The sequence below is a fragment of the Zonotrichia albicollis genome, chromosome 4 (genome assembly GCF_047830755.1).
Source record: "Zonotrichia albicollis isolate bZonAlb1 chromosome 4, bZonAlb1.hap1, whole genome shotgun sequence".
NCBI classification, from domain to species: domain Eukaryota; kingdom Metazoa; phylum Chordata; class Aves; order Passeriformes; family Passerellidae; genus Zonotrichia; species Zonotrichia albicollis.
The window spans coordinates 24,092,493-24,119,019 of record NC_133822.1 but is presented as its reverse complement, the minus strand read 5'-3'; the positions used below and the strand labels follow the sequence as shown (position 1 = coordinate 24,119,019).

The 26,527-nt window shown below is 46.3% G+C and overlaps 1 protein-coding gene across 12 annotated transcripts; it reads left to right on the top strand.

Moving 5' to 3' along the window:
- Positions 1-1,679: 1,679 nt before the first annotated feature.
- Positions 1,680-26,453, top strand: LOC102073347 (uncharacterized). 12 transcript variants are annotated; one of them, XM_074539110.1, is made up of 20 exons: positions 1,680-1,833; positions 3,401-3,504; positions 3,900-4,014; positions 5,310-5,484; positions 6,113-6,224; positions 7,192-7,298; positions 8,128-8,254; positions 8,783-8,903; positions 9,159-9,244; positions 10,293-10,417; positions 11,578-11,637; positions 15,426-15,492; positions 17,089-17,183; positions 18,592-18,720; positions 20,133-20,247; positions 21,018-21,155; positions 21,842-22,008; positions 22,434-22,522; positions 25,474-25,651; positions 25,945-26,453. In XM_074539110.1, the coding sequence occupies exons 2-20, from the start codon at positions 3,411-3,413 to the stop codon at positions 25,960-25,962; spliced, it is 2,118 nt and encodes a 705-aa protein (XP_074395211.1). In that variant the 5' UTR covers positions 1,680-1,833; positions 3,401-3,410; the 3' UTR covers positions 25,963-26,453. The 12 variants fall into 12 exon arrangements, with proteins under 12 accessions (XP_074395211.1, XP_026646601.2, XP_005482838.2 ...); XM_026790800.2 differs by having other exon boundaries at positions 3,401-3,485; positions 25,474-26,453; XM_005482781.4 differs by having other exon boundaries at positions 25,474-26,453.
- The last annotated feature ends 74 nt before the right edge of the window (positions 26,454-26,527 follow it).

Below are 26,527 nucleotides of genomic sequence, written 5' to 3'. Positions count from 1 at the left end.
CTCCCCAGGGCTTTCTCTGCTGCCAGTCCCCTGCTGGCTGCTTCCAAACCCCATTCTCGCAGTTGTCAGCCGTATCTCACCCTGCAGAAGCCTGCTGGGAGCAGTTCCAGAGCTGGGATAAGCACAAGGCTGCAGTGGTGCCCTCAGAGACCCATCTGACCTGCCCCACTTTGTCTCAGAGACTCACAGGTTCATGTTGGAAAGCTGAGCTAAAAATCCAACAGGCTGATTTTCTACTGGATTTAAGGGCAAAAATGACAAATCAAGAAAAACACCCGTATCCCTGACTTACCTAATGTGACTGGCTGGATTTGGGTGACCACTGCTCAAGATCACCTTGAGATGATGTTGAGAATTGGAAACTGAGTGGCCAGCTTGGTTACTAAGGCATCTTCCCTGAGAGTATGTCAAAAGCGTGATGGTCCAGATAGATTCCTCAAAAATATTGAACTGATGGGGTGCATATTCCAAAGCTGGAAGACCTGCAGTCTTTCCAAATAGATTTAATGGAAAATAAAACTGTGTCATTATAATTTGTGTGTATTTTTTTAAAAAAATGTTATTTTACCTACACATTTTCTTTCCAGTACATCTGGCTACCCATCCTCCCAGGAAGAACATAATGTTCACAAAATCTTCGACATCCATTTATGGTATCTGAGGATGCAATCTATCATTCCTGCAATTAAATTCCCTCCAGACTGGGTAGCAGAAGTCAGAGGCAGATTGTCTTTGTAACTCAGCAAGCTTTGTTTGAAGTTTCCTTGGATGTGTTTAGTTGAAGAGACTGGAAGGATGTAGAAAATAAGACACAATTTTTTACTGCTGGGTTAAACAGAATTTGCGAGAAATTTCTTTTGAAAGGGACGAGTGTAAAGTGCAAATACTGCTTTAACAACCTATGTTTTACAATTTCCTGATTAATGGATTGCAGTAAAATCAGTTCTCTGACCCTGATTACTTCAGCAATATGTTAGTATTTACTTCAGCTAGTTTTATGTTCTGCATGGAAGCTGCACAGAATCATGTCTGTCTTTTAACCTGTAAATCAGTTCCTTCATGGCTGTCTAAATCTCAGCTCTGATATTTTCTGCAGAATATAAAACAGAAACATGTACAATACCAGTGCATCGATATCAAAGTATCATATTTTTTTTTTAGGAGGGGACAAACATTAATTTCACAGTCCTTGTTCAAAGCTGCCCTTGACCTGCTAGAATGGATTGTCATTACAAGAGGAGACTGTGATAGTTTTTGCTGTGAACTCAACTCATGTTCTGGGTGTAGCCAGGTATCTGCATCATAAAAAATGTGGCCACAGCTGTCTTTAGACCTACTGCTTTCCTTGCTGGAGAGGCCAAGAGCTGGGTAGAGCTCTCACCCTGGGAAGAAGGAGCTTTAACAGCTGCATTTGGCAAAGCTGTGGGGGAGGCATGAATGTGATTCCTCTGCTTTTTAGGAATAAGCACAAAGGGGCTCAGTCTGCAAAGGGACTGTTTTAGCGAGCAAAGAATTCACTGATTAAAAAAAAAAATCTAACAGGAAAGGAATCTGAAAAATGAGAAAAGTCTTTTAAAGAGCAAGGGGAAAATCTGGCTCTGCATGAACAAAAATAATCACAGAAGCTTTCCTGGCCCTGCCGTGAAGCGGCCCCCTGCACCCTGGGCAGGGAGCAGTTGTGGAGCTCAGCTGTGCCTGTGGTTAATCATAAATAGATTCCCTTGGCCAGGAGTTCTGGCCAGCACACCCCCTCCTCCTCCTCCTCCCAGGGCTGCCCAGGCACTGCTCCAGTGCCCACCCAGCCTCCCTGCATGAGGCAGACGGACAGCAGAGGTAAGAGACACCAGGCATTGCTCCATGAGCTCAGATACAGCGTGGGGCACAGGGGAGGCGGGAGGAGAGCAGGTCCCTGCTCCAGCTGCCTGAAACGTGCACTGGGAATGTGCAAAGTTTGGTTACGAGGCTAAAGGTTGTATGGGGCTTGCAGCAAAACTTGCCAAGCTACAATAATCCTTGAGGCGGCTCAGGCTGGATGTTGGCTGAGCTTCCCGTGAATATCAGCTCAGCCCTGTTGGGTTTCAGGTGGTGACCAGCTGGTTTTTATCCACTGGCCAGTACAGCTTGGGCACTCCTTGCTGTTGTGCTTCTGAGTTTGGGGAGTTGTTAAAATTCAGAGCACAACTCGAGCAGCTCAGCCGATCCCTGGCGTAACGCTGTTGGCTTGATGAATTTATTCTGAAGCAGACTTTGCCCCAGAGAGTGAGGGGGGTGTAGGCACACACACACAGCCATACCAGAACATTTGTGTGAACCCATGAACTGCTCAAGCTGCTGAGCTTAGCACGAAAAAGATTTGGAAAGTGGAAAATTTTAGTGTTTCAGTCAGGTGTGTATTGTGTCTAGTTGATCTCCCTGGCTATAAGAATTTTCTATATAGCTGAAGTGCCACACACTGTACTGAGAGCAGAGCCATGTTCTGCTAACTGTAACATGAACACAGTACTGGTTTTTTAAATTAATTTGCCATCTGAATTAACAATAGGCACAAAGGACTGAAGAAGGGAATCCTTTCCTCCTAGTGAAGGGGTGAGGAAAACAGGGAGACTGGAGGGATATGGCCAAAAGCCCAGGAAAAGTATGTGAAGCAGCCAGGCATTGAGTGAAACTGCTTTGAGGCCCAGACCAGACCACTCTCTTAACATTTACAGCTCTCTCCCCCTCTTTCTCTGTTTGGGAATGAATTTAATTAGAGTGAAAAGGAGTTGCTAAGAGACCAGAGGAGTTCTGGAGTTTGTTGCTGGGGCTGAATTGCCACTCTGCTTCCAAGGCACTGTGCTAAAAAGGATGATGTAACATGAGCCGGCATAAAGCACTCCCAGCTCTAGGGAAAGCTGCTCTCTCCTCCTCGCAGTTCCAGTCTGGTTTGTCAGTTCTCAGCTCCTTTTTGAGCTCCTTATTTTCTCCTAGACACTGGCAGAAAACAGGTTCCTATCCCTATAGCTCTATTCTGCCTTGTAGATTCCTCCTTGTGACCCTTCACGTTGGAGGTGGCAGTGGCTGGGCCTGACATCTATCATCACCAGGTCACTTTGGAATGTAAAAGGTTTTCTGCTTCAGAATTCTCCCTGGTTTGTTACTCCTCATCCTTTCCTCTGCTCCACCACTATTTCAGCCCAGCATTAATGGGTCAGGTGACCCCTTCCAAATCCATTTCTGCAGCTTAAAATTTTGTTTTGCCACTCTGGCTCATGCTCGAAACACCAGGAGATTCCAGGCCATCTCTTAGGCAAAGGGCTGTCTACCTTCCAAAGTCAAAGCAAGAAATGAGATTTTTAGCTTCTTAGGGTCACATCATTGCTAAATTACATCTTTCCTTTTCACCTGACCTCTGTTATCTCAGGAAATTCCATATGCACAAGATGATTAGGAAGATAACCCTCAGCCTGGGAAGACAGGTGTCCTCCGTGGCACGTGGGGCCACCCAGGTGAGAAGACTTCTGCATGGTGAGTAGTGCACTGAGTTCCTATGGCATCCTTGGTGCTTCCACTCTTTAAAACATATTTCCATCTTTAGGCATGGTTGCAGGGCTCAGTTTGTTCACAATAATGTTCAAGTGGAATAACAGTAACCATAGAACTGCAAAAATGGTAGCAGAGGATCCTTCAGTGATGGTGATGAGGATTATCATTCATGTTAATAGTTGAGATGTTTTGCACACATTTCACTTATGTAAATCACAGATCCAGCCTTCTTGAAGTAATTTGTAAATTCACCCCAAAGAGCAGCTGAAGAGGGGGATAAATTTGTTGTGATGACGACAGTTTGCTTTTTATAAAACAGCTCAGTAGTTACTGCAAATACCCACACAAATAACTCACTCTTGTGTGTTTATCCCCAGGTGGTTATGTCAGGATCCATCCCTCTGTGCAGGAGGCTCTGGTGGAGAGCAGACCCGTGGTAGCCTTGGAAAGCACCATCATTACACATGGCATGGCCTATCCCCTGAATTTGAGGTGATGGATGTTGATGTTCCTCATTCAGTGAAGTTGTAAGAATGAAGCACATAACTTACTGGACTGCTCTCAGTGCTCTTGGTCAAGGCAAAGCTGTTGCAAGATGCAAGAGCAAATGGAAATGTCAGGTTGTTAGGCATGCAGGCTGTGAGCTCAAGTGTAAAACAATTGTATTTGGACTTTTAAGGACAAATAAAGAGAGCTTAGTTTTCTCCTTATCCAAAACCTTAAATTTCTGGCTTCCTTTAAAATAGAGCAGCAGATAATGTCACCCCTTGATCTAAAAGAGAGCTCTCAGCTTTTCAGCTGCACAGTTTGTACAGACATTGAAAACACTCTGCAGTTTCTTTTCCTGTATCTTTTGTAATGCAAAAAGGATTGAAACACAATAATGAAATCTGTTCCTTAGCCCACTCAGAGCAGCTACTGTGAGAGCTCCTGGTCCCTTCTCACTGTCTTCTGTACCCTGCATGGAACCCCCCACCTCTACTCTTTATTTATCAATTTTCAGTAGACTTGTGTTTCATTGAGTTACAGTGCCAGAAATCGTTGCACTCTCCCCTCCATCCTTGCTTCCAGAAAGCACAGAAAGGTTTTGGTATTGATTTTCCATCTTGCTTTTTACCTGGTCGTTATTCTGCTGACATTCTCTCTTAAAATGAAGCTCTAAAATCTCGATTTTTGAGAAGAGGTAGTTTCAGTAGGTAAAGATTGCCAAGCATATGTCCAGATAGCTCAGAAAGGGAGAAGAAGCTGCTCCTGAAAGAGATACTGTATGAATGATCAAGTGCAAAATCTGCTAAACTTAGGCTTAGCCTGCAGCCCTGGAGTACTCTAAGGCAGCAGATTTTTGGCACTGTTGTTACTCTGTATCTCACTGACTGTATTATGAAAAATATATCCTGGTCATTTGAGCAGGACTTGAACTAGCTAGGGTTTCTGTGAAAGTCTGTTATGTCAGAGAAATAACAGGTAAAAGATAAAGAAAACTCCTATTTTGACAAGCAGGATTTTCAGTAGTATTTGTACAACCAGATTTGCTTGTAAACCAAATGATTTTTCTCAAAAATGAAGCACAGAGCTTGGGCATTGCCATCCTTGAAAATGGGAGCTCTTTGCTTTGCAAGTTCAAGGGCAAAGATTTCTGCCATGAGGCAGATACAAGAAGAACAGCATGTAGCTGAAACCACAAGAACTGTAGAACTGTGAATGATGCCCATCAAACATGACAGTTTTCTTGCCTGATTGTTTCCATCCATAATTTTGTGTTTATTGTCTTGTTTGTCTTATTTCAGCATGGCCAGAAAGGTGGAAGAAATTGTAAGAACAAATGGAGCGGTGCCAGCCACTGTAGGTATTTTAAGGGGCCAGATCCATGTGGGACTCACAGATGAGGAGCTGGAGTTCCTGGCAAGCAGTAAAAATGCAGTTAAAGTGTCTCGCAGGGATTTTCCTTTCGTCCTCAGCCAGGTATGGTGTGCAAACTTACTGGTGTGGTCTTTCCTAGTAAAGTATAGCTGCTTTTCTAGCAACAGCATTGTGCTCTCCAGCTTCATGCCAGGTGGTTTTTAAACCTCTCAAAAATATCATGGAAGGTGGTATCCTATGGTAGACACAAAAGTGGCCCTAACTGGACTCAAAATCCAGCAGGGTAAGGGAATGACATACATTAAATAGGGCTCCTGAAAAGTCATTCTGGTTCTGCTGGCAAGCCATGGGCACTTGGCTAAGAATATTCTTATTGGCATGATAGGACATTCTCTCATTGCATGTCAGCTATGTGACACTTGGGCCATCCCAGGCTTAAAGTGGCAGCTAAAGGTGCCACTAGCTGCCTGTGAACACTGGACAGCAAAGGCCTCTGCCATCAGGGCAAGAACAGCTTATATGGCAGGGACAATAGATGATTCACAGAATATTCTGAGTTGGAAGGGACCCACAAGGATGACAGAGTCCAGCTCCTAAGTGAATTCCTCTGCCTTTGGGCTAAAGGAGTATTTGTGTTAGGATTTCAGTGCTGGGCTGCTCACAGCCCACAGCTGTGGCTGCTCCTCCACGTCACCCTGGGTGCTGACTGTGACTGGTTGTTCCCCAACAGGGCTTGTCTGGTGGCACCACTGTGTCTGGAACAATGATCGTGGCACACAAAGCAGGAATCCCTGTGTTTGTCTCAGGTGGCATTGGAGGTGTCCATCGGGATGGGGAGAACAGTAAGGACATCAATGCATTCTACTTTGCACTCTGTTGCTACAGTTCCATTCAATTCCCTCTTTTTCCTTTTTCCCAGCCTGTCGTACAGTAACAGTTCAGAAGAATAAAGTTAACATTCTTCTTGATCCAGCTAGGGTTGCTTTCTCCCTGATGTCCCCAAGTATTCCTCTTGAGCCCTGCACAGTTGTTAAGGGGGTGGAGGTTTCTCTTTATCCTTTGCTTACACGGGGTTATATTGATATTGTTTGGTGCAACAGGAGCTGACTGCACCTCTACCTCTTTGTAATGCCTGGATAACCTGATACTGGCTGCCAAGCACAGTGTTGTTATCAGCTCTCTCAGCTGAGGAGAAGAGCCTTGCCACAAAAGAGTGTGCTCTGTGTTAGAGGTGTGTTCTCCTCTCTGGAAGATGGCCCAGTCCTGCCTGTACAGTTTGTGGCTTTTAGGTGCTTTCTCTCTTCTCAGCCATATCTATTTCCAGCACAGCCCAAGTGCAGTGCCTTGTTGTATGCAATCCCTTTAAATGTGATATAAATTCCAGACCAGGGAGTTTCCTGATGTTCTCCAGTGGTACTTTCTTTTTTTTTTGCAAGCATTGTCAGTTCCAAACTCAAAATCTACTCCAATGATATTGCATCTCCTTGAACCTCATCCTTGCCCTACAACACCTTTTTCTTTCTTTTCTACCAAATTTTTTCATGCTCTTTATCAATGTGATCAAAGAGCCAAGAGATGGAGTGCAAGGCTGCACCTCTGCCCTTAGCCATGTGCCTTCTTTTTGTCAATACCTCTTTCAATCTCAACACCTAAAGTCCTGAGATAAACCTTTAATATTTGCTCGTGGATCAAAGCAGTTTTAAAATCAGGCAGTGGCATGCTGGGCATAGGTGGCTTTTCAGGAGGTCAGAGCTCACCAGCCTGGAGTACAAGACAATCACCAACTCAGTGCTGCTTGTCCCTTGGCAGCTCTGGATGTGAGTGCTGACTTGACAGAGCTCGGACGAACACCGGTGGCTGTTGTATCTGCAGGAGCCAAGTCTATCCTGGATATTGGCAGGACACTGGAATATCTGGTAGGTGGCACGGGCTGTGGTGTCAAAGCAGATAATGTTCTTTGTGCACAGTGGCATTGGGATGGGTCCTAAGCCAAAGATTTTCAGAAATTGCTGCTGAGAGGATGTGAAGCCATATTTATAGTTCTGTACTCCTGGGGCTGTACAAGCACTTGGTGCTCCCTAACAGAAATCCATCCATGTCCAAGGTGCTGTTCCAGCAGCTGCTCCAGCTGAGGTCAAAGGTAGTGCTATCCATGTTCTTTTTCTTTGGCATTAGATTTGCTTTTCTGGGATGATGCTCCCAGAAAATGATGGATCAGCAAAGCTAGATCCATCAAACACTAAATTAAATTCAGAATTAAAAAGGGAATCAGATGATTTTCAGCAGTCACCTTTTAAGGTTTGGCATGTTGGAAACCACCAGGGCCAGCACTTTAGATGACAGCCAACATTGATATTTCTCAATAGCAAGCAGAACTCATTTATATCCTGTCAGTTCACGACGTGTCTTCAGGTCCCAGGGCGCTGTCTTGGGCTCAGGATGGTGCCAATGACAGCTGCATGGCTTTGGATCAGCTCCAAGCACACACAAAGGATGCACATGCCTCCTCTGCCTCAGTGAGCCAGATCTGATCCAGCCACTCACCATGTCTGGCTCTTGGTGAGAGGATAGAATAGAATAGAATAGAATAGAATAGAATAGAATAGAATAGAATAGAATAGGGTGTACAAAAATCACCATGACCTGTGCCAAAGGAAGGCAGTTTCTTTCTGGGTAGAAGGAAAAAGTCTCAATCTTTAGTTTCCCTCCACTGATCACCTGTTTGTCTCACCTCCACTGCTGCAGGAGACCCAGGGTGTGTGTGTGGCTGCCTTTGGAGAATCAAGGGAGTTCCCAGCCTTCTTCTCCCGCCAGAGTGGCTTCCAAGCACCATACCATGTCCAGGATGAAGAGGAGGCAGCTAAACTCATTGGTGTGTTTCAGATGGAAAAGGCCATGTAAGGTCCTGGGAAGGAGGGACACAAGAATTACCCTGGATGAGGCACTTTCTATAAGTCTGCAGAAAAATTTGCCCTGAAAACCTGTGCCATCCCACCTCCCCCATCCCTGCATCAAAAGTGCTTTGAAAATACAGCAGCAGGGAAGTCCAGCCTTTGCAGCAAGTGAAACTGCAAGCCAGCTGCAGCCAGCTTGGCATGCTCATTTGTGTTTTATTCCACCTGAAGTGGAGGCAGCATGTAATAATATGTGGACAGAAGGAAAATCAGTTTAAAAAAAGAAAGCCTTTGCCCCTTTTACTGTGCAGACAGACTCAAAAGAAATTGGCAGATGTGAATTGGTTGGGTAGCTGGAAAAGGTCGTGATCTTGGGTCAGCTGAGAACTGGAGCTTGAGCTCTGGGGCTTCCTCCACCTTGTGCCCACTCTCCTCTGTCCTTTTCCTTCAGCCCCTGACTTCTCCCTCCAAGCAGTGCCACTAACAGTGTTGCCATCCTCTTGCAGACTGTGCTCTGGGGCTGGGGCTGGGCAGTGGGGTGCTGATAGCAGTGCCCTGTCCCCAGGAGCGAGCTGCCCAGGGCCAGGTCATTGAAGAGGCCATCCAGCAAGCTCTCAGCCAAGCCAGGTGAGAAGCAACCTAAACCTTTGCCTTTGCTCAGCCCGTGGGTTTGGGGGAGTAAACAAGGGACACTGGGACACTGCTGCAGGAGCTTAACCTTGGGCATGGGTGAGCCCAGAACTTATTTTCAACTGTACCTTTATCTAGCCCAAAGCTTGTTTACAGGACTTGTGGTTGTGGAGATAAAGTATCTGCTGGCTACAGTGCTGCTCCTCTGATCCCATTTCAGCTCATCTGTGGGCATTTTCTTTATACTTGCAGGTCCAAAGGAATCACAGGCAAAGATGTGACCCCCTTTTTGTTACAGAAGCTCATAGAGTTAACTGATGGGAAATCATTGGACTCCAGTATCCACTTACTAAATGGGGGGAAAAAAGAAAGTCCTCCAGTGTATTTTCTGTCTCTTCTGATAGTGCCTGGTAGGAAACACTGTCACTTTATTGATGGTCTAGCAAGGAGCAAACACTTCAGTGTCTGCATCCTGATTTTTTAGGCACATCCTTACTGCCTTCATCCCCTTTTACATTAAAAACTGGAGGGCAGCACAGATGGCAGCTGGTCCAGAGCCCAAGGAAATCCCCCACATCTCACTCAGGAGCTTGCCTGCTCTGTGATGGAATCTCTGGGTGCTGTTGTCTGTGCTGGGCTTGCACACTGGCAGGTCCCTGGGCTTCCCAGAGCTCTGTGCTGTACATCACACATTATCCAACCTTCCCTGGGGGTACAGAGAAAGAGAAACCTGGAGGACAAACACCCCTGGGTGAGCAGGAATCCTGCTGCACAGCCAGGAGAAAGCAGAGGTACAGGCTGGGATGCCAGTGCAGGAGCTGGGAGAGCCAGATTCACATCCAGGCTCTGCTGCCAGCCCTCTAGGAGACCTGACCAATCAAGGCGGAGGCATTTTTGGATGTAAGACCTATATGCAGCCACAAAGTAGGGCTTTCAAAAGCTCTGATACTCTGCTCCCAGTGCAATTTGCTAAAAAAATTGATTCTAGTGACTTGGCAAAATCTCAGTAGATATCTCTTTCTGGAAAAGCTGACCAAGATCCTCTAAGGTTTTTAGGCTCTCTGCTGTAATTTAAGTACTTCAGTTCCTCTTTTCTCTGTGAAGTCTTTGCTTTTATTCCCCACCTATCAAAGTCAGGCTTCCTCTCTGTGAACACTGGGGGAGGAAGGTGAATTTTTAAAAAATTAAGAAAAAGGAAAAATCTGGGTTTTCATGCAGCATTGTAACCTGCTATACTTGTCCCCAAAGGATTATGGTGTGGGGGATCAAACCTATCAAGTCCCAGCATGTAATTCCTCCTTTCTCCCTCTAAACAGTTCCTACACAAGATTCTAACAGGTCAGGCTCGCTGGTATTTTTAATTTTCCTCAAAGAAATGCTCAACAGACCTTGCACTGATCCAGAACAATGCCAGAGTGGGCAGCTGCATTGCAGTGGCCCTCAGCAAACTGCAGAAAGCCAGGAGGAAGAGGAGCCAGCCTGGGCAAAAGGACATGAGTGCACCCCAACCAGTGAGTCCTCTGCTGGCCTCCACATCATGCCTCTCTGCTGACAGCACAAGATAAATTTATATCTGTTCCCAAAAGTAAGAGATGACTCAGCCAGCAACCAACCATTCTCCTTCACGCTGTCAGACATTCTCCCTTTAGTTTCCCTTGTTATTCTTGAAAGATAAGTGTCTTCTCCTCCTCCCCTTATCCACATTTACAAGGAGCAGACACTGACAATGGCCTGATCTCATTAAGTCTTAGACCATCAAGGCCATTAAAACTTGAATCACCTTTTCACCTTTTTCTGAGTCCCTATGTACAGCTCCATCTCTACAGCTCTTAGTACCAGGGAACTTGTGACTACAGGAATAGACCTGGAAGAGGGTGTGGAGAGATATTTTGAGCTGCTGAGCCATAAATATCTCTTGTTCTTGGCCTCCTGCTCATGATTGACAAAATCACAAGAGTTACAGCACATCCCAAACAAGATCTAGTATACTCCAAATACTCTCTTCTCTCTCTTGGATTTTGTCTGTGCCATGTAACTTGCAGGAAATCTCTTTTAGGTGGTCTTTAGACATGAAAAATTTTTTAAAACCAATTTGCAATAAGATTTGTCAACATAAAAGAGGGCAGTGACTTCAGAGGCAATAACCCAGCATTTGATGAGAAAAAACATCTGTATGTCCCCAAAGAATCTGGAAACTTCCTGTTTGTGGAGCTAAACTGCTTATTCTGGCTTTGTAGGACAATAAAAGAAGTGATCTGTAAAGTGTCACTGGGTATGGCAATTTCTCCTGGGAGCTTGCAAGAAATTACTGCATTTCCCTGCCCACTTTTTCCCGTTTTCTTTGCTTTTTTGCACACCAATGCTTGAATGTTTCTGAGGCCTGGTATAGAGAGAAACCATCAGCATCCCTGTGTGTCCACTGCAACATCCCACCTGCCATGGGATGGCTGAGGCATAATTCAGAAAACAACAAAGAGAAGAGGTTTTGATTATTTCTGATTGGGATTGCACAAACCTGCATCTGACTATTCAAAAGAAGCACTGGCCCTTACACTGTAATGAGAGAGCTTCCAAGAGGGTGGGAAAAGTGACTAGGCAAAGCAAAGAAGATTTGGAAACTTTTTCCTGAAGCACTTCCAGCCACTTTTTACCTCTTTCTTCCCTCTTAAAGGTGGTGATTGGCGGTATCAACGTTGACTTTATAGCCAAGGCACAGAACCCTGAGATCCTGGTACTGTATCTGTAGCAGTTTTCCCAGCACCAGTGTATTTCCAGCTGCTTTTACAGGAGTGCCAAGCCACAGGGGTTGGGGGGAAGGTGTTATCCCTGGATGATATCCACATGTGTGCATGCACACACTTGGGCATGCTTGGTGTGTTGTTTAGATGGATAATGGAGTGATATATACTGACCTGCTCTGTCCCCAAGGTGAAAATCACCATCACCACTCAAGAGAGGGACAAAGTAATGTATCATTCATACAGCCATAGTGGGGAAACCCCCAGCAACCCATCTCTGGCTGTCTGAGACTGTCCTAACTATAGGAAGCAGCACAAATAGGAGCAAGAGTCTCTGTGCAGAGTACTCATGAAGGATTTGAGTCTCATACACACACACAAAAACCAACAAAAAAAGAGAAAAAGAGCCCCACAGATGGCTTTAAAAAATAGAACATTTTAGACATTACCATTTGTCTCAGTTTGGGTTGGGCAAGAAGCAAACAAGAAGCTAAAGTCGACCAAACCTGGGAGTTCCCCATGCAAATGACAGCTGTACAATTTTTGTCAAGCTGTACCAAGTGCTGCAGATTGAGGTGGTGAAGCTTGCTCTAAACTTCTCTGGTGTCTCAAATTACTCTGTGATGATAGTCAAGGCAGGAAGCTTCTGCCATCAGATGGGACAGCCTGTGGAGACCTCTCAGTGAGATAGGGGAAATGTGCTGGGGAAGCTGTCTGTAAGGAATTTGCTATTTAATGATGCAGGGGCCAAGCAATGTTACAATGGTCAAGGGTGAAATATGCTGTGGCATCAGTTATGAAAGCTTGCAAAAGCAAGAGTTCAGCTGCTTCAGCTGTGATGTAACCAATACCATGCACAGCCTACACTCAGCCATCAGGCAAGGAGCTGAGCTGTGTCCAAGGAAAGACAGGCATTCCTTGGCATGTCAGACACGACTGCAGATTTCTGGAGCACCCATAGCACGGTGAGGGGGCCAAGGACCAGTGTAGGTCCTGCTGGGAACAGCTGACAAGGGAAAAGGGGGCTTTTAATGCTAAATAAAAAAGTGAGGTGTTAGCCACCCTTCTGCCTTCAGCGAGCCCCAGAGCTCATGGTGCATCATGGCTGGGACCCACTGCCAAGCCAAGGAGGATTTGGGAACTTCCAGCCAGAAAGCTCCTGCTGACAGCTACTGTGGTTGAGCACAGAGGAAAAGCCTCTCTCAGTATCACTGTTTTGGCTTTTTAAAGGCAGATTTTATCAAAGGGCTCCACACCCAGCAGGTCCCACCTTTGTGCCTGCTGGATTTGTTGCAGAGCCCTGGGTACCACTCCCTCCTCTGCTGTCTCAGCAGGAAAGCAGCTGTGTTCTGACCTGGTTGTAATTCCCACATGGCTCTCAAGGCTACCCAGAAGCTAAATGCTTAATATGTAACTATCTGACCTGCTGAGAAGGATGAACAATTTTGCTCAGAGAAAGTTGCTGGAAAAACCATTATGGTTATCATTCTCTCTGGAGAGCCAGAAGCTGAGCAGAGTCTCATTTTCACATTAGGAGTTCAAACCTCTTAGGACATGGAAGAAGGTTCCAGAGACTTCCTCAATGCTCTGATACTTTGCCAAAAAGCATCAACCCAGCCTCATTTCAGATCACTTTTAGCAAGCCCATTTTTACCTAAATTCTTTCATCTGGGCCAGCCCCACCCAAACCAAGAAGATATTTGGATACCACTGAGTTACAGCTGAGTTGGCAAGGTGTGACAAGAGTCACTCATTTATTTTTCTTTAAGAGCCAGCTGCTGGCTTCTCTCTCACTGTACCCACCTGCTACTTTAAAGAGAGCTTTAGCATCTTCATTTTTTCAGGCCCTGTGGGATTGTACAACAGGAGAGGTCACCCACAGCTGGATCCCTGAGCAGAGGCTGCTACATCTGCTCTTAGGGCAAGGCTTGGCATAAAAAAGACACCCAGAAGCTTTGACTCTGGGGTGTATGGGGAACTGAGAGAGAGCATCAGCATGCCAGGCAGCAAAAGGAGATAATGAGTATATTCACCATTCCTGCAGGCATCAGTTTAAAACCACAGCTAATGGAACTACATAAACCACAGTTTGTGCTTATTGCTGATGGCCGCCAGCACCCTCTTTAAGGACTGAAACAGGGACCAATGCTCAAAGCCATGTTGTTTGACTCTCCTAAAAAAGCACCCTTGCTTTGCATTTTGGGGTGCGGAGGGTTGGTTTTTTCCCCCTTGGCCGCCTATATTACAGAGAGTGAAGTTCAGAATTAAAATAGCCAACGTCACTTTGCTTTTGAAATCTGCAACTCTCCACAGGATACATTTGCAGATGGAAATATCCTCATTCCCAGCAGTACCAGCGGCAACTCCCAGGGAGCACAGGCAAAGACAAGGGAGGGGCATTTGGCAGGGAGTGACATTTGCATTTGATGAGGAGTGATAAGCAGGGCAGAGATGAACAAAGGCCATCGGTTGGTTTCTTGTACAGAGACAGTTTTGCTCAGGCGGCCTGGACAGTTTAGGGCTTGGAGAGCTGCCAGGCAGAAAAGGAAAAGTATCAAAAATTAGCACCAGATTTTACAGACTACAGAACTGGGGAGAGTCAGAGCTAAAAAAAAAGAGCCTGAAGGTCAGATGAGAGAAATAGAAGATCATATTTAGCTGGGAGAGCAGCCTCTCCCAGGGCTGGATGCAGGAGAAAGCATTGTGTGCAAAGAACAGATGTGCAGCTGCACAAAGGGGAAGAAGAATCCTTGGGGAGCTTCAGAATGAATTCTGAGAATGCCCAAGCACAGGGATTGTTGGGAGCAGAATATTCCTTACAGTGAGCTGGCAAGACATATTCTTGGTTAGAAGATAGTGGTGTCCACAAGCAAGGCAAATGTTGTGTGCAGGGGTGTTCCTGTGCACCTGGGCTGGTGTAGGGCAGAGGGACTGGGCCAGGAGCTCCTGCTTACAGGGATCTCTGTCTTCAGAGATGGAAAATAGTTTTCAGGATTTTATGAAACAAGAGCTATAAAACCATTTGATAGTCAGATGAAGTCCAAATTGATCTGAGTAGAACTGATGTAATTCTTCTGGCAGAAGAATTAGAATGAGATGGGTGAGCGACTGCTTGTGTTCTGACAATTTGTCTGTGACAGAAAGGCAGAGGGACAGAGGAGTGGAGGGCAGAGGCAAGAGAAAATAATTTGGTAGCTGCACATATGGGAAAGAAGGGTATTCTTAATGAGGGAGATGTTTGGGAAGCAATGGGTCAGTGAAAAACTCTTCAGTCCCTGAAACAGATCCTTACATGAATAAAGTACAGAGGCAGCACAGGCAAAGATAACAATCCTCATTTTACATTTAAAGAGGGAAATAAATAAATAAATAAATAGCTCACACAAACTTCTTAAGGTGGGAGCTAAGTGGCCTGGAAGGCAGAGCCCCAGCAACTTTGGAGTCGCAGGTTGTTGTGGGCAGGTGAATTCAGAGGGCTGCTCACAGTCTCTGAAACACTCATTAGCCATTCTAGGAGGTCTTAGCAAGTAAGACCAAACTAGCAATTCATGGGGAGATGAAGTGGGTCTCCCCTTTTTGAAAGCAGGCTTTTGTCATCAAACAGAAATCCATAGATGGCTCTACAAGTTTGTATTGCCCTCAGTGTGTGAGCTGGATGCCCTGTGCTCCCTCTAATTGCTGACCTATGTTTCAGCAACATCGACTTCAGGTGATAATTGAGACTTAGCAACTATGCCAAGCAGCCCTCCCAGTTTTGCCAATGAACTGTTCTTTCTTCCAGGGCGGTGGGCAAACAAATGCTGGAAGAGTGAGACGAGCCTTTGGCGGTGTTGGAAGGAACTTGGCAGGTGCCTGGTGCTGGGTTTGCCTGCTGGTGCATGCCAGCTGGGATCTGCCCTTTGGGGCTCCTCCCACAGCAGGACTGGGGGAATGCTGACAAGATCTGGGACAATTACTAGTGGGCACGCTGCCTGAAAAAGGCAGAGCCCTTTCCAAGAAATAAGAGTGGAGGGAGTTGAGATCAGGAAAAGGAAGGTCCACAAATATGGAGTTAACTAGCACATGGTGCAGTAACCCTGAATCAAAGTAAATAAGCATCAGTATCTCCAACGACTGCTGAGCAGCCTCAGATTTAATTCATGCTAGGATATAGACACAACAGAAGTATGCTTAGAGCAAGAAGATGAAGGGAATAATCACAGTTCAAACTGATGTTTCACAGTTCCACATCCCATGGACAAAAGGAATTGGGGTACAGGAGTGATATATGGTTTTGTTGAGCTAGTTCTTATAGGCTCTTGGAAATTTATATTACATTTAAGACAGCTTAGCTACTTTAGAAGGCATAAAATTAATGGATGGCTTTTGTGGTAGTGTTAGAAGCAGAAACGTTTCAATAAAAGGCAAAACAACAAAACTTTTTACAAAGAAAAACTGAGTTAGGTGCAAGAGATTTTTGCTCTTGGTAAAGCAGTCTACAAAAGCAATTAGTTTCTTAGTTCTCTTTTTTTCAGTAAATTGCTTAGGTGAGACTTTTTAGCTTTTGTTTAATTGGCTATCTAAGTTTGAAGTAAATTTTTTTAGGTTTTATGAGCTATTTTTTTACTTAATTGAAAACAAAAATATTTTAAGCTTTTTTCTTTTTTAAGAAACCAAAAAATAGTTTTGCCACTCTATCAACAAAAACCACATTCTTATACAGGAGTTACTGCAGAAGAAGAGAGGCTACAGTCCTATCCATGAAAATGAGCACACAGCACCTGTGGCTCCACCACAAGCAGCAGCAGACCAGTATAGTATTCTTGTACTGAAGTTAACAGGGACAGATTACAAAAAGATTTTAGGACTATTCCAGCTTTCAGACATTTCCCAATCTCCTAACACATATCTACTGTCACTTCAGATCACTAATGAAGAAGCTTGAGTGGAAAAATCCCCCAAATACCCACACCACCCACGGAGGTACAATGTGTGGTAACTTGAAAGGAGAGGAGGAAGGGTTTCCCATTAGCACACTCAGATTCAGTGGTTCTAGTAAGATACCATGGTGGGAACAGCAGTGTGGGAGGGCAGCACCAGAAAATGCTGTGCTCAGAAGCAGCGTGGGAAAACCCACATGCCTGTGATGGTAAGGGAGGAGATGATGCCAGAAAAGAGCAGAATTTGCTTCCCCCTCTCTTCCTCCACTCCCAGATGTTCCAAAGAATCCTAAATTTCAGGGTGCTGGTTCAGCTCTCTGTAGGACACCTCACTCAGCCCTAAGCAGTCATTTACTGCAGCTGCAGCTCCATTTCATCTTGAACATCCTCCCAGGCAAGGACTGATGAGCATTAATTTTTTCAGGAGAGGGCTTTCCCAGAGACACCCATGCTGCAGCAGCTGTCACTGTGCTCAGAGTACTCTGGTGGATTTATTCACAGCTTTTGTTTCCATTTGATTTTTAGACTGTTTAAGCCGCCTTGGACAAGCTCCTCTCCTTTTATCAGCCGTGGGGAAGGATGAGCATTTAGAGTCTGTCCTGCACTACTGCCACCACATGGTATGTGTCACAGAAGCAGCACCTCAGAAACTTGGAAAAGATGACATCATACAGAAGGAAAATTCTTCCCAGCCCTGGCAGGCATCAGAGCCACCTTCCATCAGGCTAAGAGTGGGAATAATTCAATGCTTCTTTAGCTACAGACAATTAGGAGGCAAGGAACCACCTCCAAAACACAGGCTAGGTGTGGAGTCTTTAAGTTTGAATTATGGGCTCTGAATTCATGGAGTCTTTAAGTCTGAAGTATGGGCTCTTTAACCATGGCCTCTGAATTCAGTTCCAGAAAGTGGTGCTTGGATGAGGTAGAGGTAAATCAGGAGCAAGCACTTACAATTCTAGTGAAGGCTAAGCATAGCAAGAAATATGCAAACCTTGAACCTGAGGACACACAAAGCATTGCCAAAACCAGCCTGGTTTAGCTAAAGGCCAAGACAGAGAAAATGTGATACTGGAATTGCAGGTTGGACCTCTCCCCAGCTCAGAGGAGAGGATTCTCTACAGAGCTGCATGCACACTTACCTGTGCATAGGGGAATACCTGACTCCAGCAGCAGCTTGTGCACAGCTCAGGGAGCTGGAGCAGCAGAATATCACCAGCCCAGCAGGCAGCTCCATGGAGAAAAGGCAGGACTGAAGGCAAGGCAGGGTGTGAGTGCAGCCCCCAGGTGAGGCTGGTCAGGGTCACTGACTGTTATTAGTGCCGCCATGACCCTGGGATCCAAACAGAGCCCATGGGCCTTGGTTCTGGCAGCCTGACTTGGCAAATGAAGAAATGAGAATATGAACTCTGTTTTGGGTTATAAAGGCTTCATCATGGCTGCTCTATAATCTCTTCTCTACACAGCAGTTTGTGCCATCCAAGTGAGCAGTGTCCCAAGGGAAGGTGGACTTGCTGGCCCCACTAAGCAATCCTTGCCTGTAATAAAACACACTCCCATCAGTGCTGGAGAGGAACCTTTCCCTAAAAACTCCAGCTTCCCTGTCAGCCCCTGAGATAGATACATTTCTCCATCCACATGTTCTTTCCAAGATATGCCCTGCATTCCCATAGCAGATCATTGCCAGGAGCCCCAGAGGAAGGACACTCCACAGCCCTCTGCCCCACTGCTGCAGGAATGGCTCCAGGGTGTGCTCAGAACCAGGCTGGGCAGTCAGTGAGGTGGCCAACACAAGTCACTGCTGTCTGCAGAGTGCCACCAGGAGATGCCATCCCACACCAGCTGTGAGAATGGGTGACTGGTGCAGGCAGGGCTGCAGACCACTCTTCTCTTGCCAGCATTGCCTAGATTGAGATAACCCTGCCAGGCTGCGTATCCCGAGGGAGAGCAGTGAGCTGGCACAGAAAGGGTGAGCTGGGGGTGGCAGGGAACAGGAATGTGCTCAGTGTGTGCCTGTCCTCCCTGTTGCAGGACATGAGCGGCGTCCTTCGGCTGGAGGGGGAGAGCACAGCCACTTACTGTGCCGTCATCAGCAGTGCTGGGGAGCTCAGCCTTGGCTTGGGAGACATGGACATCCACCAGCAGATAACAGAGCAATATGTATGCATTCCCTCACAGTTATGAGCTTTTCTTGTGAGAAAGAGTGTGGGGTGTGACAAGAGGCCACTGGTGACGTTTGTACCGGGGGGAAAGGGTGCAGAGGGCATGGGGGATGCTGAGGTTAACTCTGGTCACTGGCCACTGGCACAGCAGCTTAACAAGCCACCAGAGCCAATAACAAGCCACCAGAGCCCTCTATTACTGCTGACCCAGATGGAGTTTTTATCTGTTTCTGGTTTATAAATATCTCCACTACCATCATTCATGATATGTAGGCCACAATCCTCTTCATTAACTTGTCCAAGCTAACTTACAATTTTGCATCCTAAAGCCAGCAAAAAATCAACCTGTATAACCCTAACCCATATTTCTTCCTTTAGGGAAAACCAGAAAAAAAAAGTGGACAGAACACTGGTTAAAGCAAATTTTTCTGTTCCATCCCCTCCCTACCATCCCTGTTGTTTCTACACAGTGAGTTGTATCAACAGAAACTGTTGCTCAGCACATCCAAACATTCAAAAACATCAGGGAAGCATAATGGCAGCAGTGATTAAAGAGTAATTCAGTGAAAGCCCCACCACTACACCCTCCTTCTTTTATTGACAGAACAAAAGCTTGTGCTTCATGACTGACAGCAACATGGAAGTTAAGTGCAATTTACTCACCAGTGGCATCTCCATGAGGTGGAGCTTTCCTAGGGAAAAATCTGGTTATTACTCCCACTTCCATCCTTACCCTGCCTCCCCAAAGCCTTGGCACAGAAAACCATTACATGAGGGATTAATTCTCCTGAGCTTTACAGAGCAGCTGTGATCAGTGGAAATTCTGAAGCAGTCTTGTGCTGCAAAATGCATTTTGGCAGCCCCTGTTCCCCCCAGGGCTGGCAGAGACACGGGGGATGCTGCCCCAGTGCCCATAGCCCTGGCCTGGCATCCCAGCAAGTGGCTGTGCAACCTCAGAGAGCCACAGGAGAGAGCAGCAGCTCCCTGAACCCCATTCCTGTGGGATTCAGGGGGACCCAGGAGTCAAACACTCTGCTGAGCAGCCTGTCTTAGGGACAGAGAGGGCATCCAATGGCACACACAGTGAGTGAGGCGCGGCCCAGGGAATCCTGCAGGGGCATTAAACAGCAGCATTCCATTTCCCTGTAGTGCTCCATCAGCAATTATCTTCCTCTGCTGCAGGGGCTCTGCCAGTTGAGTCCAGCCCTCAATGACCAGGAGCAGGGAAAGGGGAAGAGATGAGGCAGATGGAAAAATCCATTTTCCTTAGGGAATCACTCTTTTAGGCTCATGCCTGCACCTAAAGGCTGGAATACAAGTCAGAATCCTATATGAAGTCTGACCAGCAATGATTTTGTCCCTCTGCAATGACTCAGGCTGTCTTTCCTGTGTGTCCTGGATTTTAACTAGGTGTCCCAGTTCAAGGAGAAGCTGTGTCAGGCCCCACTTGTTTGCATTGATGGAAATGTGCCTCTCTCCACTATTCAGTACGTCTGCCAAGTAGCCAGAGAGCACCAGCTAGCAGGTAAGGAGAGCTTGCCCTCACAGCATGTGTGCAAGACAGTGCAGGCACATCCCTGCTGCTTGCTGCACATAACCACTGACTGTCTGACATGCTGGGTTATTCAGCACCTCTTCCTGTACTCTGCCACTCTGCTTCAGATGGGAAAAGCATTTTGGATTTCTCTGCAGTTTTCCTCTTTCTGCAGCTGAACCACATTTCCTGAGGCATAGTTGGTAAAGCCCTTGAGCACTGCCAGAAGGCCAGGGAATGCTCTCTGAGCTTTTAATCTCAGTGCAAGAGGCAATTTGAGTACTTCTGACAGTTTGAGCAGCAATATAGTTTGCTTCTCAGAAAAAGCACTAAAGCATCTTTTGAGAGGAATTCTCTTCCATTCCCATAAAATAAGTGCTCCCCTCCAATGGTATGCTGGGGACCTTTCACAAAGCTTCCTAAACCTTTGGAGTTACACCTTCCTTTTTAAAAGCAAATCCCAAAGAAGGACACAGTGGTCTAAAAACCTGGCAGAGGCTCCAAACCCAGCTAATTGGAGGAACAAAATTGGGGTCTGGTTATATCATCCAGAGCCAGAAGTAGCTGTCTCATTGCTGGACACTGGGAAGGAAAGCTTGGGAGACCTTGTCCCAAGTTTGGGGGAGTATCTCATGATTTAAAGGTGTAACTCTAGTTGTGCAGATTATGCTAAGTGTTCTCCACTGCATCCTGCTTTGACACAGAGACGAACCACTAATTAATTAATTAACTAACTAACCAATTGCATTGTTGTTTTGAAGTGTGCTATGAGCCAACAGATGAGAACAAGGCCTCTAAGCCATTCCTCTCAGACAGCTGGAAAGCACTCACATACATTTCCCCCAACCTGCAAGAGCTGAGAGCAATAAATCGGACCCTCGGGAACCCTGTGCCAGCAGGTATTGAACACTCAGGAGGATCAGTCAGACTTTTAGATAACCTAGATCCTGGAGAAGAGCATTTTCTGCTTCAGCCTCTAATGCAGGCAAACTGGGTTATAGCATAGTGGGGATTCCTAAGTGCTCATGGTATCTTGCACCTCACTGCCATCTCTGTCTGGGCTGCATGGATTGATGACCCAGCAGAGAGCACAGTTGGCCTGGGGTGGCTCCTTGCCCAAAACCAGGGCTCCCATTTGCCTCACTTATCACCTAAACAGAAGTAATATCTGGTTTGTCAATGTGTCCCTGAAGCTTGGTGCTCAGAGGGCACCTGTCTCAGCAGGACCACCCTTTGCAGGAATGACACACCCCACCAAATGCAGATGGAGATCCAACAGCATTGAAACAAGGGAGCCATGCTTCAAGACAGCTTTTTGATCCCTACAGACACATGCTTAGTCCCTTGAGAATTGGGTTCCTCAGTACAGAATACAGCATGGAAGGCCAACTCTGGAGAATTCCATGCTTCCCATAATATAAAGGGAAAAAAATGTTACCAATCACATTTCAGAAGTACCCATAAATAGTAGTAGAAGTGCCTATAAATAGTAGTAGAAGTGCTCATAAATAGCCTGCCAGCCCACAGACAGGCTGGCTGAGGACCTTTACAGTGGAGCACATTTTTCCCTCTCCTCTCTCTGAAGAGCTGCCATCCAGGTTGGAGGATGCTGTCCAGGCTGCAGCGGCCCTGGCCTGCCCTTTGCTGTCCCACCTGCAGTGTGTGGTGGTGACCCTCGGCGCTCACGGCGTCCTCCTGTGCGGCAGGAGCCTGGCAGGGAGCATCTCCCTTCATCCAGGAGCTCACAGACAGGTAAGGGCATGGAAAACCAGCTCTGAGCTCTCAGTTGCTTCTTTCTGGGGCCATATGGCGCTGTTGCTATTTCTGGTGTGGTGGCAGCAGTCCTGGGAAACATGGCATCACTGCTGGGAAATGTATGTGTTTGGGGGGGTGGAACACACAGCTCTAAAGCAAATGGAGTTGTCTGTCCTGTGCTGCTGGCTCCTAGCAGCAGTGTTTGGAGTCAGCTAGAATTAAATGTGCTATGTGAATATTCATGAGTGCGAGCTTCATTTGCAGGAAGCTTCATTTAAATGATCAAAGTGTGAAAAAAGATTATTGCCTTTTTCCCAGCCTTTTCTTTTTTTGCCATCCCCGCGGATCTGGCATCGGGCACATCAGGCCTCACCAGCTTGGGCAATTCCCACTGACTTCCCTTCCCTTCCCTCTCCCCACAGGCTGCTGCTGCCAGGCTCTGTGCTGCCCACTACCCCGCCATCCCCATCAGCAGGGAGGAGATTGTCAACGTCTCAGGAGCTGGTGACAGGTACATCCTCGCTGCTTTGTCCTCTCCAGCCCCATGTGATAGTCGGATTCCTTTGAAATTCTACTGGAAAAGCAACTGCTGCTTGAGGAAGAGATGTTAAGGATGAGACCAGGGCTGGTTGCAGTGATTTCTTGCAAAGCTTGCTAAAATTGTCCCCTGAAGCATCTTAGAAGCCAGGCTTGCCATTATTAGTTTTGCTTTTCTTCAAGATCCAAGCCTTTCCTGGCAATCTAAGAATTCTGAATTACTCTGGGCTGAGCTGCTAAAAGCAAAGTAAACCACCTTACATCAAAGCTGTCTTACTAACTAACTGCCTTACTTCCACACTTCTCCAATGGAAGTGGAACTGCCACTCAGGAGCTAAAATGGCCTTGTAAAAGCATTTCATCAGGTTCTGCATTTGCCTCTGGCAATTTTGAAGCTCTTGCTTCAAAAGAGTCTGCTGTATAATTCGCCTGGCTGTTCACACAATGCCATACATAGAAGTGGGAAATGACAGCTATTATTCCTAGCCCCAGTGATCAACTCTCAGTCTGTCAGAGTAATATTTTATTATGCTCCTTGTTAACTTGACAAACTGTATGTAGCAGTCAGGTTGTTTTTTTCTTCTTGCTTCATATTTTGCAATGGTTGATTTTGTCCTTTCTTTGCCTTGGGCCAGACCAAAAGTCTGTATGTGACAGATATTTCCTTTTCCCTTTCTACTCTTGCCTAGCAATAACTCAACATACCAACATTTTTTTCTCTGTTCAGTGTCCAGAATGAAAAGGTTTTTGTTTGGGCTTTGTTAAAACATAGACAGTCCTCAATATTTTACTTAAAATTAATCAATAACTTCTTGCCAAGCTGGTGAGCCCACTTAACACCAGGACGTGCGGTTTGTGTCCCAGATAACCTCTGAGGTGAGCTGACTCAGCTGCAAGCTGCTCTTCTCCATAGAAGACCAAATGGTTATTTGGAGCAGTAGGTGTAATAACAGCAGAGGAATGGGTGCTGGAGGAGTGTTGTGAGGTCAGCCTGACCTAAGGAAAGCTCAGCTTTGCTCACCACCTTGGGCAGGTGTCCCCAGCCGCCCCTCCAGGGACACAGCCTCCCCTCTGCACCATCTGCTCAAACACAAGTACTCCTTACTGCAGGACAAGGTGTTTTCTAGAGGCCAATGTAATGAAATGTCCTTCTCAGGGGTTCCTTTTCTGTTTTAAAATTCAAGGGAAGACTGAAGGTGAGACAAAATGCACCACTGCCAACCACCTCCACTGAGTTACACTAGGGAACCTGGAAGCTTGTTTTTCCTTCCAAACCCATCTGAAAGCTTGGGGCCCATTCCTGAAGTAACATTGGTCGGGAAATTCCTCTCCACAGAGTCCCCCACAGGCCATGTGGGGGAATTTTCAAAGCCCCCTTGTTCATTCAGGGTTTTTCTTTCTAATAACCCAACTGCTCCCCTGAACTCTGGAAATCCCTACTTTACAGAGTAAGAGTGCCAAAACAGACTGGAAATGCCAGGACACTGCAATGCCATACAAGCCATCTCCACAGCCTATAAACTGGTTATGTGTCCCAAGCCCAGCCTGGTGGCACCTCCAAAGGACTATTGTAGAAACACAGAATGGTTTGGGTTGGAATGGACCTTTAGTGGTCATCTGGTTTGAACCCTTCTGCAGTGAGCAGGGACAGCTGCAGCTTGATCAGGTTGCTCAGAGCCCCATCCAACCAGGGATGAGATATCCAGCACCTCTCTGTTCATGTTTCACCTTTCTCACTGTAAAGAATTTTTTCCCCATATCTAAAATGTAACACTTTCTCAGCTTAGACCCTATGAACCTTCCCACTTTAGAAGCACTGGTCAGGGGATAATGCAACCCAGAAACAGTGACCCAGGGCACCTCATGCCTCCCCTCCACCCTGTGACTCCCCTGCAGCTCCAGAGCTCTGCCCATGAGCTGAGCATGTGTGCAGGGGCTGTTTGCTCCTTGCCCCCAGCTGCCATGACAACCCAACACCGCAGGCACACACATGGCATTGCTAGGGGATGCTTCACTAAATATTTACTCTCAGCTCCTGGAGCTGTTGAGAGATTGAACACTTTGTGGAAGTCATAATCGTCTGTGTCTTTGTTATAGATAAGAAGATGCTGATGTAATTAGGTGGAGTGCAAAATAAGGGCTCTTTTTACCTTGCCCACGGATTTACTTATTAATCCTCCCTGCCATCACCTTTTCCTGTCCTTGCTTCTTCCTCTAAAATGTGATTGTCTTGTCAGTTCTCTTTCCCTTCTCTGTCCTCTCCTAGCTTCTGAACATTTTTACAGTAGTTGCTGTGAATAGAGTAGTTGCTCCCAATCTAGCCCAAACACTGCACTTACATCACTTTTACTGGGAAATCTCAAATGAAAAACCAGAGCAAATGTATCCCAAAAATCTGACTTTCCAATGTAATTTCAGCTTTGAATTTCTTTTTCCAGAAAGAAAAGAGAGGCCTGTTGTCCCTCTCACATAGATACAGAAACTTTGTCTCTCACCCCATCCAACCCTTTGGGGAGAGGAGGCATCAATGTAACGAGGACATAATGAGGCACCAACAAAGAGCAGATAAGTGACAAAATACTGGAGAGCAGGGGAAAATTAGATTCTTCCCTTCTTAGGCTCTTCTTTTCTCCTGCCTCACCTGTAAAACTGAGGAGAAGAGAAAATGTGGTACAAGAGGAAGTATCTCAACTTCTCAGATGAGAAGAGCAAAAAATGCAAATAAATGACAATATTTGGTACTCTAAAATAGATACAGAAAAAGCAAACCCCATTCATTGTAACCTCAGCGTTCCTGTGTGATACATCCTGCTGCTGTAAGTGCTGCTTGGGATCCAAATGAAAGCTCTCACAAATGAACAGCCACATTCCTGGGTTTAAAGCCCTTCTCCCCTTGCTCAAAACCTTCTTTCTTTCCCTCCACAGCTTAATGGCAGGAATCCTTGCAGGGGTGCTTGCTAAACACGACACAGGCACGTGTGTGCGGATGGGTCTGCTGGCTGCCAGCTTGTCTCTCCGTTCCTATGAGCCCATTTCCCCAGAAATCAGCACTTCCAGTGTCAGCCAGGAGCAAGTCAAGAGCAGGAGCTGGCCAGAGGCAAAGGTATGGAAGATGGACTAGAACACTGTGCCTTTCTCATCCATCACCTCATTGCACTTGCAGCAATCCTGTTTTCAGGAACGGGACTGTGTTTTGAGCTTTGAGAACATTTATCTGCTTCAGTCCTGAGTAAACCCTCAAGAAAGGAGGCCCCTACCCAGGGAACTCCTGTGGAATGAAAAGCTGATTTCTGGTCTTTCAGACCTCCTGGTTTTCTGGCCTCCAGGCCTTCTAGATTTTCTATTGAGGGAATTGTCTCTTCCTCCACCTTGTATCACTGTTTTCCATTATCACAGTGGCTCCTCTGTCATTGACTCCTGGATCTTCAGGACCATGTTTCTTCAGCTGGGCCCAGCAGCAGCATCTGCTCTTGCTGTTTACTCTCTCCTATCCAAGAGGTCCCATGGATCACAACCTGTGGCAGGGTGCAGCTGGCAGGAGCATGACACTGTAGGATAACCTCATTCATCTTCCCAAGCCAGCCAGCACACACCACACCTTCTTGCTCTGAAGTCCAATGCCTCTGGAGAAAGTAAGCAAGACAAAGTAAAGAAGAGTGACCAGGGACCAGCTGGTGGCCTTTAAAAGAGGACAGCTCCTTGTTCCACGTGCCTTCCTTCCTCCTTCTTTAGTCCTGAGTATCAAGTCTGAAGCAGAAGAGATGCAAGGGAGCCAAGGCATCTCCCATGGAAGCCATGAGGAAAAGCCACCTTCTCTCTCTAAGCCTGAAATGTGCACAGGATGAAACTGTGGGTGCCAACAGATCGGTGAACACTGAAACTCATTAAAACTGATTTCTAGTAGAGCTGGGGCTCAATGCTGGTTGGTTCCTAAACCTGACTGGTAGTAAACCTGGAGTACAGACCCACCCTCCTTTTT

Bases quoted from the DNA above. Each gene is read 5' to 3' on its own strand.
- LOC102073347 (XM_074539110.1), top strand. From the start codon at position 3,411: ATGCACAAGATGATTAGGAAGATAACCCTCAGCCTGGGAAGACAGGTG. The intron at 5,485-6,112 runs GTATGGTGTGCA...GTTCCCCAACAG, and splicing joins TTCCTTTCGTCCTCAGCCAG to GGCTTGTCTGGTGGCACCAC. The intron at 8,904-9,158 runs GTGAGAAGCAAC...TTATACTTGCAG, and splicing joins CAAGCTCTCAGCCAAGCCAG to GTCCAAAGGAATCACAGGCA.